Below are 17,076 nucleotides of genomic sequence, written 5' to 3' on the forward strand. Positions count from 1 at the left end.
TGTCGGCCTCTCTTGGTGAATGTCTGAAGCACATGGTTAAACCATTATATATATATTTACATATTATGTACTTTATGTTCATTATGTGCAATGTGTATATTATGTACATGTGGCTGAATGTATATATTTATGTTTATAATGAATTAAGCATGTGCTTCAGGCATTCACCACAAGAGGGCGACAGAGCAATTATAAGCATCCACCACACCATCGATTCACATGGTTACGCAAATCAGTGTCTTAAGCCTTAAGAGGCGATCTGATCAAACACACGAGGACGCACACCGGAGAGAAACCCTTCACCTGCTCCATCTGCAACACCAGCTTCAGCGACAGCGCCACCCTGGGCAAGCACAAGCGGCGACACACGGGTGAGAAACCCTTCAGCTGCACCGTGTGCGACAAGCGATTCCCCTTCAAGTTCCAGGTCAAGAAGCACAAGTGTTTTGGGGAGAACAGCAGCGCCAAGTGAACTCAAAACAACCACTACGGCAGGCATATTCAAAGTCCGGCCCGCGGGCCAAATCCGGCCCACTATCAGATTTCATATGGCCCGCATTGTCAAACTGAATATAAAAAAAAAAAGAAACTTGCCCCTCCGTGAGTCGTCACCTTATCGTGGTGGAGGGGTTTGCGTGCCCCTATGATCCTAGGAGCCATGTTGTCGGGGGCTTCATGCCCCTGGTAGGGTCACCCATGGCAAACAGGTCCTAGGTGAGGGGCCAGACAAAGCACGGCTCACAGAAGCCCCTTATGATGATTGAAATAAATGGACTTCGTTTTCCCTCGCCCGGACGCAGGTCAACGGGGCCTCCCTCTGGAGCCAGGCCTCGAGGCGGGGCTCGAAGGCGAGCGTCTGGTGGCCGGGCCTTCGCCCATGGGGCCCGGCCGGGCATAGCCTGAAAAGGAAATGTGGGTCCCCCTATCCATGGGCTCACCACCTGTGGGATGGGCCGAAGGGGTCGGGTGCAATGTGAGCTGGGCGGCAGCCAGAGGCAGGGACCTTGGCGGTCTGATCCCCGGCTGCAGAAGCTGGCTCTTGGGACATGGAATGTCACCTCTCTGGCTGGAAAGGAGCCCGAGCTGGTGTGCGAGGCAGAAAAATTCCGACTAGATATAGTCGGACTAGTCTCCACGCACAGTTTGGGTTACGGTACAAGCCCTCTCGAGAGGGGCTGGACTCTCTTCCACTCTGGAGTTGCCCACGGTGAGAGGCGTCGAACAGGTGTGGGTATACTTATTGCCCCCCGGCTAGGCGCCTGCACATTGGGGTTCACCCCGGTGAACGAGAGGGTAGCCTCCCTCCGCCTTCGGGTGGGGGGACGGGTCCTGACTGTTGTTTGTGTCTATGCACCAAACGGCAGCTCAGAGTACCCACCCTTCTTGGGGTCCCTGGAGGAAGTGCTGGAGAGCGCTCCTTCTGGGGACTCCATCGTTCTACTGGGTGACGTCAATGCTCATGTGGGCAATGACAGTGAGACCTGGAAGGGGGTGATTGGGAGGAACGGCCCCCCCAATCTGAACCCGAGCGGTGTTCTATTGTTGGACTTCTGTGCTCAACACGGATTTTCAATAATGAACACCATGTTCAAGCATAAGGGTGTGCATGTGTGCACTTGGCACCAGGACACCCTAGGCCGCAGTTCGATGATCGACTTTGTAGTCGTGTCATCGGATTTGCGGCCACATGTTTTGGACACTCGGGCGAAGAGAGGGGCGGAGCTGTCAACTGATCACCACCTGGTGGTGGGTTGGCTCCGATGGTGGGGGAAGATGCCGGTCCAACCTGGCAGACCCAAATGCTCTGTGAGGGTCTGCTGGGAACGTCTGGCAGAATCTCCTGTCAGGAAGAGCTTCAACTCCCACCTCCGGCAGAGCTTTTCCCACGTCCCGGGGGAGGCGGGGGACATTGAGTCTGAGTGGACCATGTTCCGCGCCTCCATTGTTGAGGCAGCCGACCGGAGCTGTGGCCGTAAGGTCTTCGGTGCCTGTCGTGGCGGCAATCCTCGAACCCGCTGGTGGACACCGGCGGTAAGGGATGCCGTCAAGCTGAAGAAGGAGTCCTATCGGGCCGTTTTGGCCTGCGGGACTCCGGAGGCAGCTGACAGGTACCGGATGGCCAAGCGGAACGCGGCTTCGGCGGTTGCTGAGGCAAAAACCCGGGCGTGGGAGGAGTTTGGTGAGGCCATGGAGAATGACTTTCGGACGGCTTCGAGGAAATTCTGGTCCACCATCCAGCGTCTCAGGAGGGGGAAGCAGTGCAACGTCAACACTGTTTACAGTGGGGATGGCGTGCTGCTGACCTCGACTCGGGACGTCGTGAGTCGGTGGGGCGAATACTTCGAAGACCTCCTCAATTCCACCTACAAGCCTTCCATTGAGGAAGCAGGGCCTGGAGACTCTGGGGTCGAAGTCACTGAGGTAGTTAAAAAAGTCCTCGGTGGCAAGGCCCTGGGGGTGGATGAGATCCGCCCGGAGGCAGACAGGGGTGGTGGTTCCCCTCTTTAAGAATTGGGACCGGAGGGTGTGTTCCAATTACAGGGGAATTACACTCCTCAGCCTTCCTGGTAAGGTCTATTCAGGGGTGCTGGAGAGGAGGGTCCGTCGGGAGGTCGAACCTTGGATTCAGGAGGAGCAGTGTGACTTTCGTCCTGGCCGTGGAACAGTGGACCAGCTCTACACCCTCGGCAGGATCCTCGAGGGTGCATGGGAGTTCGCCCAACCAGTCCACATGTGTTTTGTTGACTTGGAGAAGGCGTTCGACCGTGTCCCTCGGGAGGTTCTGTGGAGGGTGCTTCGGGAGTACGGGTGCCGAGCCAACTGATAAGGGCGGTTCGGTCCCTGAATCACCGATGCCAGAGTCTGGTCCGCATTTCCGGCAGTAAGTCGGATTCGTTCCCAGTGAGGATTGGACTCCGCCAAGGCTGCCCTTTGTCACCGATTCTGTTCATAATTTTCATGGACAGAATTTCTAGGCGCAGCCGAGGCGTTGAGGGGGTCTGGTTTGGGGACCTCAGCGTCGCGTTTCTGCTTTTTGCAGATGACGTGGTGCTGTTGGCTTCTTCAGGCCGTGATCTCCAGCTCTCGCTGGAACGGTTCGCAGCCGAGTGTGAAGCGGTCGGGATGAGGGTCAGCACCTCCAAATCCGAGTCCATGGTCCTCGATCGGAAAAGGGTGGAATGCCCTCTTCGGATCGGGGATGAGATCCTGCCCCAAGTGGAGGAGTTCAAGTATCTTGGAGTCTTGTTCACGAGTGAGGGGAGGATGGAGCGCGAGATCGACAGGCGGATCGGTGCAGCGTCGGCAGTAATGCGGACCCTGTACCGGTCCGTTGTGGTGAAGAGAGAGCTGAGCCAAAAGGCAAAGCTCTCAATTTACCGGTCGATTTAGGCTCCTACCCTCACCTATGGTCACGAGCTATGGGTCGTGACCGAAAGAACGAGATCCCGGATACAAGCGGCCGAAATGAGTTTTCTCCGCAGGATGTCCGGGCTCTCCCTTAGAGATAGGGTGAGAAGCTCGGTCATCCGGGAGAGACTCGGAGTAGAGTCGCTCCTCCTCCACGTTGAGAGGAGCCAGATGAGGTGGCTCGGGCATCTTATCAGGATGCCTCCTGGACGCCTCCCTGGGGAGGTGTTCCGGGCATGTCCCACCGGTAGGAGACCCCGGGGACGACCCAGGACGCGCTGGAGAGACTATGTCTCTCAGCTGGCCTGGGAATGCCTTGGGATCCCCCGGGATGAGCTGGATGAAGTGGCTGGGGAGAGGGAAGTCTGGGAGTCCCTCCTAAAGCTGCTGCCCTCGCGACCCGACCCCGAATAAGCGGAAGAAGATGGATGAATGGATGGAAAAGAAACTTGGACCTGTAATCCCTCCTATTACCAAAGGGTGGCAGCACCACCCCTCGCCGCTCATTTCTGCCATGGCGACAGTTGACGCTTTCAAGAGAAATGGGAATGACAATACTTGCTCGCTGAAAATCAAGGCAATTGTTTGTCTCATTTCTAAAGAGACACTTGCCTTGTTTAATTCTGCCCATAGTCTATATATAGATGCTCCAATTTCCGTAACGTCTGTCGTCCTCAAATGACGACCAGCATTCGTGCCAGTTGTATACAGTTATAACCAGTTTTTGACCTGTCGAAACCGGAATCGCCGCCATCTGCCCAGTGTATGAGTCAGTCGTGGTAGGTGAATGAAGCCGGACGGTTGCGATTCACGATGGAACATGATCAAAAGTGAGCTCCAGGATATTATGATAGACTCGAGATAGAGGGGTGAAACTTTTAGGGAACAATTATCATATAATGGTTATTGACTGATGTGATTGCAGTTATGATTCGCCCTGACGTATTTCCTCCATGTATTATTTTATGCAAAACATCTATATATAGACTCTGGGCGTCTATGGGTACAAAATCGGTGCTGGATGTCCTCAATGCAATCGAAGGTGAAGATGAAGACGCAGCTGTGGATGAAATATTCATTGCTCCCCCCCGTCATCAGTGTGGAGTCTGCGCCTGACAAATTCCCAGACGCCAGACCTCTCGCCGCCCCCACGATTGTCGTCGGAAGGAGCGCAAATCAGAAGCTGGACTTCTTCCTTTTTGATGTATATCTTCACCTTGTTCAAGAGACCAAGGTGACTGACTCCAACTTCCAGCTCACCATCGGAGAATTGATGCACGTGTTGGGGATCTTGGTGCTCTCGGGTTACCACTCTCTCCCCAGTCGCCGACACGACTGGAGCACAGATGAAGATCTCCAGTGCGCCCTCGTCGCTGGGGCCATATCACGCAACAGGTTCGAGGAGATCATCCGCTACATTCACTGCGCCGACAACGCGGACCTGAACCTCAGCGACCGGATGACAAAGCTGCGTCCCATGATGGACATCCTCAACGCTCGGTTCAGGGAGGCGTATCCAATGGACTGCAATGTTGATCTGGACGAGGCATTGATTGAATATTTTGGAAGACACCAAATCTTGTCTGTCGTGTACGACACGGCAAACAAGATTGCGCTCACTCGGTGGAAGGATAACGCCGTGGTCACCATCGCCTCCACTCTCGCCTCCACCCTCGCCGCCGAGCATCCTCTGCAGAAGGCGTCACGCTGGTCAGCGAAGGAGAAGATGAAGGTGGCAGTAGACCAGCCATTTGTTGTCCAGCTGTACAACCGCAGCATGGGCGGCACGGACCAGAGCATCGGGCTCTATCGCATCAACATGCACTGGAAGAAGTGGTGGTGACCGATATTCACCTGGATGCTGGACGCGGCCGTCTTCAAGGCATGGGTGCTGCACCGGCTGGATGAGCATCGCGGGATGTCTCTGCTGGACTTCCGACGCAAGGTGGCCCGAACTCTGCTTGCAGCACCAGGCGTCACTCGAGCTCGGAGAGTGGGCAGACCACGGCTGTGCGCAGTTGCCGATGACTCGCGCTTCGACGGCATGGAGCACTGGCCGGAAGTGGCGGAGCAAGGCCGAAAGTGCGCACTGCCAACTTGCAAATCGCGTCCGTCCAGTGCGTGCTCCAAGTGCCGCGTGGCACTGTGCATGAAGTGTTTCCGTGGTTACCACCAGCCGGAACAGAATGTGTGAGAAGCACCGGTCGCGTGATCCGTTTTCTGACCAGAAGTGGCGGCGCAAGGCTGAACATGATCACTGCTGAGTTACAAATCACGGCCGTCCACTGCGTTTATGGTACCGCAATCTTCAGTCCACTGCGCTTATTGTACCATGGTTTTGTACCGTTTTCCCAGAAAGTTTCTTGCCAATAAATACGGCTGTGAAAGCCAACCTGTGTTCATAGAAACTTCGGCATTTTCTTACGACTGGTCCCCGTACCCTGGGGATGACGGCCGCTGTTGACTGGAGGCGTTGCACATGCATGCCCATTGAAAATTGCAGAAATGGTCCCTTTCATGTTGCAGACAGCTGTTACGTGTAAAACACAACTAACTCTGAACATTCAAATAAATTACATCACGTTACACTTGTAAATCGTCAGAATGCTCCGATTTTTGTGCACGTATCAGCCCATAGTCTATATATAGATGCAGCATATCTTGTGTACGCAACGCCATAAACAAAAAAGCGTGGCGTATTCATACTTAGGGACACCTCAGGACCCAGAAAATGTGCACCTTTTTAGAAAAAAAATTTTGGGCAGAGCCGGGTTAATTAAGCATTTCAACCAAAGAGACACTAGTAGACTCAACATGGCATCACAGGAGCGATTCTTCACGCGGGGCTGTGAGTTAAAATGAAATAGAAATTAAATATTACTTAATATTAAACATTAATGAGTGGCCATGTTAATACTGTTGATGTTATAAACCTGTAGACATGACACAAGCTATTAAATGACAAGAGCAAAACTCACTTGTTTTAAGTTTTAATAATAACAGACAGATTTGCATTACTTATAACTCTTGTTTAAAATGTTCATGAGGAAAAAATAATTTTAAACTCATGTAAGGTATTTCAAACCGTTTGTTATATGTTATCTGACTCTTCAGGCAGAATTTGTGTTTTTAGAGTGGTTCACATCTGCCTGAATAGCTTATATTTTGTTATTTTGTCATTTGAAAAATAAAAACAATTGTGACAATGAAATTTGTTTTAGAACAGTGTGTATTTGCATGAAATGTTTGTCGTTCAAAAATGTCTGAAAAAAACTATTGGCCCCGGCCGGGCCCCTTCACTTTATTAAATCTGGCCCTCTTTGCAAAAACACCCCTGCTTTGCAGGATGATGCTGCCGAGTGCGCAAAGCTCACAAATATGTTTTTCAAAACATGCTCGCTTCCCCTCTTTCCCGTCCCCAATGAAATCCAAGTGGTGTCCAAAGTCTGGACAAAGGTGGCCCAAGTAATATCGCGTTCCGTCGGGGCAAAGACGTGGGTCTCCGCGGGAACGCGCTCTTCCAAGGTTGCTGAGGAGCGAGCCAGCCAGTGGGCGGAGAGGACCTGATAGTCACTGAGATGATTCCGTAGCTTTGTTTTATGAGGTGTGAAATTCCAACATGTCCTCCTTTGCTAGTTCAAAGAAAAGACCCAACAAAAAACAGGAAAAGTTGGAAGTGGACTCTTTTGACGTGGGCCGCACTTGAGTAAAAAAAAAAAAAACAAGCTTGCCTGGCCAAGTGGCAGGCAGCACGTGGACTGACTGTACACTCCCTGAAATGATTCAGCATCTCCAAACTGTTTGGTGATGATCTATCTCATGAAAGAAAATTCTTTTTCCTTCTTCAGCGACAATGCAAGAGAGCAGCGAAATGACCGTCCGGCTCCCTTCGACGTGGGTGGCACTTGCCTGCATCCAGGCATCAATCGGCAAGAGGCAAATACCAAAGCTATTTTGCCAACATCACAAGAAAAGTATCAATTTGAGAACCAAGGTTTCCTTAATGAATATCGCTGTGTCTGGGAGTTAAGTTTCGTATTCTTTTCTCCGCCTCTTCCCTCGTTTCCAGCACAGTGACGCACAGGTGGTCTTGGCTCCATATAAGGTCATTTATTGTTTCCTCGCCGTCAATTGGAATTTTACCGATTCCACCATTTTCTTCTTCTTGCGTGTGCGTGTGTGTGTGCGCGTGCGTGCGTGCGTGCATGACTGTGTGTGTGTGTGTGTGTGTGTGTGTGTGTGTGTGTGTGTGTGTGTGTGTGTGTGTGTGTGTGTGTGTGTGTGTGTGTGTGCATGCGTGTGCATGCGTGTGCAAGAGAGTTAGGTTTCGTTTTCTTCAATTCCCTTGAAGAATTTTTTCTGACCACATGCTGTTGATGCCAAATGTTTCCAGCTCAGTGACGCCCAGGCCGTTTTGGTCTCAAGGTGCGTGTGTCATTTTGGAGCCAACTGTTGTTAAGGACACTGCCACCAGCCTTCGTCTGCTGCCGTCAAGACGCTGACCCGACGACTGCAAAGGAGAGATGGAACTTCAGAACATGCAGGTTGTAATTCCATAATTTATAGTGCATGCGTGCGTGTGTGCGACTATCAAAACTTTGGTCAGCACTTCGGAAGCTTGATCGGTTTCTTCAAAGGCAGCCCTTATACTCGGCCTAAAAAAGAACAAAAACATCTTTTAATGACCATTGTCTTTCTAAGTTGACCAAACTCATATCAATGGATATTTTGATATCATTCAGAAAAGGCAGCCTCCGTTTTATTTGATCCTTTGAACCCAATATTGATATGAGTTAGAACAACTTTGAAGGGGAGAATAAAAAAAGAGATCTTTTTGGCCTCGTCTGCCTAGTGGCAGGGCCGCCGTTGCGTGACCGCACCCTCTCAACCGTACATTTATTCTGCGTGTCAATCAATGTACATGAAAGCTTTTAAGTGGATACTTTATGATTAGAACATTCCAAAATGGTTTCATACACGTAAATAGTACAATAATAGTATAAACAACATGCAGAGAATATTGTATCAATATTGAAAATGTAAACATGAGTCACCAACGTTAGCGAAACGTTAACGTTTTTGTTTGGTTGGTTTGTTCATTTCGAACATGAAAAGAAATACAAGAAAAAAGTAAAAAACACAGAAAATGATAACTCCATAGTACAATAGAAGATCAAAAAAGAAGAAATTGATATTGCATTATAATTTTCCCTTTGTAGTAAATTCATGTTTGTTCAAAAGGGAGGAGAAGGTAGCCTAAGCTTATCTGACTCTTCCCCTTGTAACTACATATGTCTTTGATTCGGTCAAGATTTGACCATCGTCAAATATATCAAATAAATAAATACAAAAGCAACTTAAACAACTTCACGGCATATTAGGGTATCCCGTCAACATTTTGTCCTTAGACATTTTTTTTTTAAACTTCAGTAAGGTTCTTTAGTTCTTCACTGCCGCTGTTCCGTAATTCCACACCTCTAACTGTTATACAATGTAACTAAGTTTGTTCTCAACAAATAAACATAAGTGTTCCCCTTAAATAAATTTCCCTCCACTCAAACAACCTCTGGATACTGTTTGGCAATTGATTATTTCTTATTTTGTACATGAGTTGGACGGTTTTGAAGTCGACTAGGTCGTCGTATTTCAGTGAGTTCAGTATAATAAAAAGAGGGTTTAGATGGTTCTCGATGATCAGCATTATTTATAAGTCGTAATGCTTTGTTTTTAAATATCAGTTTAATAAATAAAGATTGGATCTGTGTTTGTTTTGTATGTATTGTCCCACACCTCCACACAGTAAATGATGTATGGGAGTACGAAGGAGCAGTACAAGGAATGTAATGATGACTGAATTATAAGGTCTTTTACTTTATACGATACTGCTAGTGATTTGGAAATTTTTGCTTGGATATACATTATATGTGCTTTCCAACTCAATTTATTATCTATAAGCACGTGTAACGTAGAACGGTGAGTGTGCGCGCGTGTAACACACGGAGATGCGACGTTCCGTTGTTAACCTTGGTTAACCAGGGACCTCTAGTGGTCACAATTGACCGTAGCAGAAGTCAACATCCTGTTGCTTTATTGTTATTATAACCACTTTTTGTAACAAGGTATACAATACTGTCAATATGTCTTCAGAAGTCTTTTAACTTCTTTGATAACAGCGTACAAGACTGCAAATAGTCTAACTTCCGCCATTTGAATTCACACCTTTGTCCCTCTTCTGGACTTAGGACCGTTCCGCGACCACTGACGACGGCGTGTCCGGAGGAGCATCTTTGCCTGTGGCCGTCGGCCAGTCAGAGACGTGAGTCATCTTATCCATCACTCTACTCCAGTCTTTTTTTTTAACGCTATTTTATGTCTGTACGGCGACCTTGAGTGCTTTGAAAGGCGCCTTATCAATCAAATGTATTGTTATGCTTACTCGACGACAAAGTCTGCTGCCGTTTGGCCGTTTGCCGTCCTTTTTTTCTGAAATAGCGCCGGGCTCGCCACGTTACATGGCTTTGCCTTGGCTGGCTTTCTCCTCAGCTTTAGAGCTCTTGTCTTTGTTTGTGTTCCAGTCGGTTGGGTTTGCCGTTTCAACGTCCATCTAATCGGAGACAAGACACCACACCGTGGTGGCGTTTGGTATTGCTCCTCTTTATTGTTCCTTGCACACTCATATACACATGCGCTTTTTGTTTTTGGTCACTCTCTCACTCCCACACACACACACACGTTCAGAGCGTCAAACGTGGGAATCAAACTCACGGTGTCGGCACCAATGTTCCCTCTAATTTTTCAAGAGTCTAGTAATCTAATAGTGTCTAATAAATAAATGAGGAAATACAGGAATGAATCCATCAGTCCAAAAGTACATGTACAGATGAATGAAAAAATAGATAGATAGATAGATAGATAGATAGATAGATAGATAGATAGATAGATAGATAGATAGATAGATAGATAGATAGATAGATAGATAGATAGATAGATAGATAAAGACCGATCAATCAATCAATGAAATATTGTCAATGAGACCTTGAACTTGCTCGGCGTCGCATTCTGTGTTGTGTACAGCCCGTTCCTTTTCTGTCGGGCTTTCGCGCTCTCTCGCAATAATGTACCGACCGAGCCCCATCTCGTTGCCGCAAACAAGGTCAAAACCAACGTCAAGTGGAAAGAAAACTTCACGTCACTTGGCTAAACACAAAATACGGCATTAGACGCACGCAGAACAAACAAGCTCGGGACATTCGTACGGAATAAGCAAGAATAGAAGGAGAGCACAAAATGGCAAATGACAAGTGGTTCGAGATGAACCAAAGCACCCACAAACTGATCGGCGAACCACCAAAGCCCAAGGTACGCATCGGACGCGCACGCGCTTGACTAATGCCTTGGTCGAGTTGAGCAAGTCGTTCGCTCCGTCGGGGGGGGGGGGGGGGGGGGGGGAGAGAGAGAGAGAGAGAGAGAGAGAGAGAGACGCCGCCGCCGCCGCCTCTGACGACGTTTGCGCTCAGTTTGTTCAGATACGCTGGGGCTCCATTCTGGTGGTGGTCCCGACGCTCCTCTTGGTCGTGCTTGTCATCCAAAACATCGTCTTCTTCCACTTGAACAGGTACGCACGCACGCAGGCACTTGACCGCCACAAGTTACATTCCTCACCAAGGATGGCAGCTTCATGTATACCCTTTATGTGTTCCAAGGCCAAAGGACATCGTCAAAGAGCTGGGCGCGCTGGTGGCGACTTTGCCCAACAGCATCCCGGACCACAACTGCAGCGACTTAGCCTGCCACTGGGCGGCGCTGCAGACCGCATTGGCAAAGCTGAAGGCAGGTCAGGAGGCATTGGCAGAGCTGAAGGCAGGTCAGACTGCATTGGCAGAGCTGAAGGCAGGTCAGGAGGCAGGTCAGACGGCATTGGCAGAGCTGAAGGCAGGTCAGGAGGCAGGTCAGACCGCATTGACAGAGCTGAAGGCAGGTCAGGAGGCAGGTCAGACCGCATTGGCAGAGCTGAAGGCACGTCAGGAGGCAGGTCAGACCGCATTGGTAGAGCTGAAGGCAGGTCAGGAGGCAGGTCAGACCGCATTGGCAGAGCTGAAGGCAGGTCAGACCGCATTGGCAGAGCTGAAGGCAGGTCAGGAGGCAGGTCAGACCGCATTGGCAGAGCTGAAGGCAGGTCAGGAGGCAGGTCAGACCGCATTGGCAGAGCTGAAGGCACGTCAGGAGGCAGGTCAGACCGCATTGGTAGAGCTGAAGGCACGTCAGGAGGCAGGTCAGACCGCATTGGCAGAGCTGAAGGCAGGTCAGGAGGCAGGTCAGACCGCATTGGCAGAGCTGAAGGCACGTCAGGAGGCAGGTCAGACCGCATTGGTAGAGCTGAAGGCAGGTCAGGAGGCATTGGCAGAGCTGAAGGCAGGTCAGACTGCATTGGCAGAGCTGAAGGCAGGTCAGGAGGCAGGTCAGACGGCATTGGCAGAGCTGAAGGCAGGTCAGGAGGCAGGTCAGACCGCATTGACAGAGCTGAAGGCACGTCAGGAGGCAGGTCAGACCGCATTGGCAGAGCTGAAGGCAGGTCAGGAGGCAGGTCAGACCGCATTGGCAGAGCTGAAGGCACGTCAGGAGGCAGGTCAGACCGCATTGGTAGAGCTGAAGGCAGGTCAGATGGCATTGGCAGAGCTGAAGGCAGGTCAGGAGGCAGGTCAGACCGCATTGGCAGAGCTGAAGGCACGTCAGGAGGCAGGTCAGATCGCATTGGCAGAGCTGAAGGCAGGTCAGACGGCATTGGCAGAGCTGAAGGCGAGTCACACCGCGATTCGCAGCGACCTGGAGGCGAGTCAGAGCCTGCTGGCCAAAGTCTGGGAGGAGATTCGCAGCAACAAAGACCTTCTGAATGAGACACTGAAAGACCTGGAGACGGACTACAAGAACATGTCTCAGGTGAGGTGGACATTTCAGGACTTAACGTCCCTCCCTCCCTCCCTCCCTCCTCTTACACACAAACTACTATCTCCTTTGAATAAGAACAAAAGTATTGTTGAAAGATGCAAACAAAGTGTCCCAGTTGGAGATCTCATTTCAGTTCTTTCAAACGCTTGGTGCGCAGGAGCTGTCACAAGAGACCAAGGAGTTACATAACTTCAGTTTGGCTTTGTCTAGCCTGCAGCAGAAGGTGGTGGATCAGCTCACGCTTAGCAAGCAAGGTCGCTAGCGAGCGAGCGTGTCCACTTTGTTTAAAGCGGGCATCTATTTTGCGCTCTCACATGTTTTTTTTTTTTATATGCTTCAGGTCTCATGCCCAGAGCCTGCAGTGAGGTCATGGCGCCGGGAATGTTCCAAGATGGAATCCATACCTTCTTTATTGGGTCCGACAGGTTCGAGGCTTATTGCAACATGAACCTGGACGGGGGAGGCTGGACTGTAAGTGCCTGACCCCCCCCAAAAAAACACCCCAAAGTTCCCCTCGTGATGCCTTCCCCAATAAAGTTGGCACTTTTCTTCATGCTCGTTTGCTCCGCTGATGGTGTGCCTGTGCGTGTGTGTTTGCAGGTGATCCAGAGGAGAAAGGACGGCTCCGTCGACTTCTTTCGGGGTTGGGACGACTATCGAAAGGGCTTTGGAGACCTCGCCGGAGAGCACTGGCTCGGTCGGAAACAAAGACACCCTTCTTGTCAAGCCTTTGTGGTTTGCGTGACGTGACGCCGCCGCCTTTGCGTGTTTGCAGGCCTGCGAAACATCCACGCTCTGACGGCCTCGGGCGCTTACCAGTTGCGGATCGACTTCACCACATCCGACGGCCACAATTACTACGCTCTCTACGACGACTTCTCGGTGGGCCACGAGAAGGACGGCTACCCGCTGCTTGTGAGCGGCTACTCTGGAAATGCAGGTAGCGACTCCCGCCCGGGGGGGGGGGGCACACTCGAGAGCCTGCGCCGCCTGCGTGTGCTCAAAAGCAAGTTTGTGTGCTTTGCAGGCGATAAATTGGCCTACCATTCTGGGATGAAGTTCAGCACCAAAGACCGCGACCAAGACGAGTCCAACGGCAATTGCGCCAATACATGGAAGGGAGCTTGGTGGTACAAGAGCTGTTTCGAGTCCAACTTGAACGGGATGTACAAGGCAACCGGCTCCTGCAGCAATATCAATGCAATCTGGTATAGTTTCGAGTCATCATATTTTCCCTGCCTGAGATTTGTGGAGATGAAGATCCGGCCCAGAAAGTGAGCGGTCAGCCGGCGGAGCCTGGGAACGGCATCCCCGTGGGATCACGTGCGTGCTGCCCGCCGTCACCCATTTGCGCAGCGCTCGTCAAGTAAGATGGCGGTGCGCAAATGTGTGTCGGATTTGGCCCGGGCAAATGGGCTCAAGTGCAATTTCGAATTTCACCAGAAGCTTGACACGAGAGAGACCTGACAAATGGTTAGTTGGAAGTTAGTTCCTCCAAATGAATTCTTTTAAAAAAGCAGTTTGGCGCTGTTGCAGTTCAAAATTTCACCAGCAGACGGTGCCAAATTTAGACTGATGTGACATGGTCAATCCGTCGTTAGTCAAAAATGATTGAGTCGGAAAACACGACTTGTTTTGAATGACACACACACACACACACACTCACTTTTGGATCATTTTAGGATGTTTTGCTTTGCTATCATAAAATCCCTTACATCTGTTAACATAAGGAGTGGCCATAAGCATAGGTTAGCTACGATTGATTATGTGTTAAGTTCGTGAGTGTTTTACAATGACATCTGTTCAAGTAAGGGTAGCCACCCATAACCATTGTTTAGTTAGGTTGCTTGAATATTGAGTTAGCTTTCATTTTCTTCCTTTTTGTGTCGTTTCAGTTGAATATTTTTAAACATGGTTGATCGTTGTTGATGTCACAAGGTTGGTTGGATGGATGGATGGATGGATGGATGGATGGATGGATGGATGGATGGATGGATGGATGGATGGATGATGGATGATGGATGGATGGATGGATGGATCATCAACATGTATTCAATATGGATGTTTTATTCATAGATGAATGTATTCTCACGTGAGTAAGGACTGTTAAAGTAAGGGTCCCCGTAATCATCGTTTAGTTATGTTGTGTAATTCAGTTGCATTTTCTTTTTTCTTTTCTTTTCTTCACAATCCAAAGAGGTTTGCGACGGCATCATTCTCGCTTGAATGAGAAACGGCGAGTGGAATTGCCGTCGTTTGTACGAACAATTGAGATGTGTCACCTTTTTCCTTATTCATTAAACTTTCTCTTGATAATCCTTTGATTTGATGATCGATTGTTTTTTTTTTTCACGTGCATTTTACAATGTGGAATGTATGAGCACCTCGCATTACATACAGTCAAAGCTACAAAACAAACGGACAAATAACTTTTTCAAATCAGACGAGTAAAAGCTGGTGAAGATATTAAAAGTGAAGACAATTTGCAATTACACACGAATTTGAAGCACAATTTGTTTACGCTTTCGCAGAAAATGATGTGGCGGGCCGTGTCTGGCCCCCAGGCCTTGAGTTTGACACCCGTGCCTTAGGGAGAGAAAGCCGCTGTAAAAAGGACGCCGAGGTAGGTGTCAGACCTACGTGAGTCATTCCTAGAATGGCAAATGATCTTCAATTTGAATAATATGTTTTTTTTTCTTCTTTTAAATATTTGACCAGTTTTTACTCATCTGATTTGAAAACGACTTATTTGTCCATCGCACACACTGCCGACTTGTCACAACGGATACAATGAACGTAGCAGGTGACCTTACTCAGCAGGCCTCTCATCTCTGCCAGGGGTTATGATGCGAAGATCCACTTTCAGGTCCTTGCTCGGGCTTTGCCATTCCCCTCCATCTCATCTCCTTTCCTGTCGCACTTTGGCATTGTCAGCTTGTGTGTGTGTGGGTGCGTGTGTGCACTCACATCATCGGGGTGGGCTGGCAGGGGTCACGGTTTGCCGGGTCGCCTGGAACTGTCAAGAGGAACAAAGCAGAGTGCAAAACGGCCTGAAATCAAAGATCATGTTCAAGATTGGAAAGCTGCTTTCGATTTTTTTTTCTTCATGTGAGCCTCATGAAATCTATTTTTATTTTTGTCAATGACTTGATTTGACTTTGGCTAGGCTAATTTGTGCACCACCCAGAATGCCACAGTGGGAGCAGACAGGGTTCCAAAAGCATATAATGATTGGCTCTTTGCTTGTTTTGTTTTTTTTTTTTTTTGTAAGTATGAGGGACAATGGTGGACGGCGGGCTTTGGTGGTCTTGGTTCGCCATGGTGACCACGGATATAAACAATTCAAATTCTTTCAATTCTTTCTCAAACTAGGCTCCTCGAACACTGCTTAATATGAAAAGGCTGAAAAAAGTAAGAAAAACGGCACTCTATAATATTGTATTCTATAGACGCTGCAGACATTACACAATTGAAAAGGCGGAAGATGAATGATTAACTTGTTGAAGGGGGCTTCTGCTTGCTTTCTTCGACCACCAGGAGGCAGTATAAAAAAAGATATAGCTGTATAATGCTGAGTTTCCGTTTGCCGATTTTGTTCGTTCTTGGCCTTTATTGTTTTCTTGACGTCCACACACATACAACAACAATTGTATAGATATGTTATCGTTTGGTTTCATCAAATGTATTCAAGGGAATTAATCAATGAGCACGATAAAAACATAATTACAGAAATATCCTCGTACTAAAAGCCATTTCCCGCAGTGAAAGTTTTCTGTAAGCTAAAAAGAAAAAAAACACCAAGAACATATTTACCTTGTATTCGTCCTGCATCAGGAGCATTCCAGGAGCTTGAAATTTGCGACGACATACGGTGACGCCATCGCTATAAATGAAATGTGTAATATCTGCAAAAGCGTAGCAGCACAAACGAAACTTTTTGCAGCACAAACGAACGGTACCATTTTGGGTCCATTTGGAGGAAAATGGGGGGCTGGGTGACGTCCTCGTTAGAAAATAAATGTAGAATATCTACAAAACCGAAGCAGCACAAACGAATTTTTTTGCAGCACAAACAGGCGCAAACGAAACAGACTATTTTCCTTCAATTTTGCGTGGGCTGGGGGGCCAGCTTCACGCAGGTGCGAATTTCAAGCTCCTGGAATGCTCCTGATGCAGGACGAATACAAGGTACATATGTTCTTAGTCTTTTTTTCCCCCTTTCTTTCTTTTTAGCTTTCAGAAAACTTTCACTGCGGGAAATGGCTTTTAGTACGAGGATATTTCTGTCATTATGTGTTTCTCGTGCTCATTGATTAATTCCCTCGTTATCAATAAGCCTATATCAGCCATGTCCAAAGTCCGGCCCGCGGGGCAAATCCGGCCCCCGATCAGATTTCATACGGCCCGCAGCTTCGGTCTTATGATGTTTTATTTATGGACCGCTTGCACTGTCAAACTGATTCTAAAAAAAAATTTAAAAAGAAGAAACTTGAACCTGTAATTCCTCCTATTACCAAAGGGTAGCAGCACCACCCCGCGCCGCTCATTTCTGCCGTGGCGACTGCAAAGAAAACGAGGACAGTTGACATTGAGGGCCGTCGCTTTCAAGAGAAATGGGAATGACAGTACTTGCTCGCTGAAAATCAAGGCAATTGTGTTTGTCTCATTTCTAAAGAGACGCTTGCCTTGTTTAAGCATTTCAACCCAAAGAGACACTAGTAG

The 17,076-nt window shown here is 48.8% G+C and overlaps 1 protein-coding gene and 2 long non-coding RNA genes across 13 annotated transcripts; 1 reads left to right on the plus strand and 2 right to left on the minus strand.

Annotated features, from left to right (window-relative positions):
- Nucleotides 1-6,392: 6,392 nt before the first annotated feature.
- Nucleotides 6,393-10,827, minus strand: LOC148380176 (uncharacterized). Its single transcript, XR_015855029.1, has 3 exons — nucleotides 10,444-10,827; nucleotides 8,018-8,063; nucleotides 6,393-7,918 (listed from the first exon to the last, which is right to left on the minus strand). It is a non-coding gene; the product is annotated as an uncharacterized LOC148380176 (long non-coding RNA).
- On the plus strand, nucleotides 7,458-14,678 carry LOC148380177 (fibrinogen C domain-containing protein 1-B-like). 11 transcript variants are annotated; one of them, XM_088365267.1, is made up of 12 exons: nucleotides 7,458-7,513; nucleotides 7,802-7,952; nucleotides 9,651-9,724; nucleotides 9,984-10,050; nucleotides 10,926-11,023; nucleotides 11,112-11,272; nucleotides 11,585-12,345; nucleotides 12,512-12,608; nucleotides 12,695-12,825; nucleotides 12,955-13,051; nucleotides 13,130-13,294; nucleotides 13,382-14,678. In XM_088365267.1, the coding sequence occupies exons 2-12, from the start codon at nucleotides 7,932-7,934 to the stop codon at nucleotides 13,630-13,632; spliced, it is 1,923 nt and encodes a 640-aa protein (XP_088221393.1). In that variant the 5' UTR covers nucleotides 7,458-7,513; nucleotides 7,802-7,931; the 3' UTR covers nucleotides 13,633-14,678. The 11 variants fall into 11 exon arrangements, with proteins under 11 accessions (XP_088221393.1, XP_088221395.1, XP_088221392.1 ...); XM_088365269.1 differs by lacking the exon at nucleotides 7,458-7,513 and having other exon boundaries at nucleotides 7,664-7,952; nucleotides 11,585-11,908; nucleotides 11,951-12,345; XM_088365268.1 differs by lacking the exon at nucleotides 7,458-7,513 and having other exon boundaries at nucleotides 7,682-7,952; nucleotides 11,585-11,638; nucleotides 11,681-12,345.
- On the minus strand, nucleotides 14,370-16,558 carry LOC148380178 (uncharacterized). The gene is made up of 3 exons (XR_015855028.1): nucleotides 16,314-16,558; nucleotides 16,168-16,237; nucleotides 14,370-15,370 (listed from the first exon to the last, which is right to left on the minus strand). It is a non-coding gene; the product is annotated as an uncharacterized LOC148380178 (long non-coding RNA).
- Nucleotides 16,559-17,076: the final 518 nt, after the last annotated feature.

This window comes from Syngnathus floridae, chromosome 21 (assembly GCF_059516105.1).
Source record: "Syngnathus floridae isolate MCC-2025c chromosome 21, RoL_Sflo_1.0, whole genome shotgun sequence".
Taxonomy (NCBI): Eukaryota; Metazoa; Chordata; class Actinopteri; order Syngnathiformes; family Syngnathidae; genus Syngnathus; species Syngnathus floridae.

What these genes read in the sequence shown, in the direction of transcription:
- LOC148380177 (XM_088365267.1), top strand. Translation starts at nt 7,932, where the DNA reads ATGGAACTTCAGAACATGCAG. An exon ending in GCCGTCGGCCAGTCAGAGAC is followed by an intron (nt 9,725 to 9,983) that starts GTGAGTCATCTT and finishes TTTGTGTTCCAG; the next exon opens with TCGGTTGGGTTTGCCGTTTC. An exon ending in GTCTTCTTCCACTTGAACAG is followed by an intron (nt 11,024 to 11,111) that starts GTACGCACGCAC and finishes ATGTGTTCCAAG; the next exon opens with GCCAAAGGACATCGTCAAAG.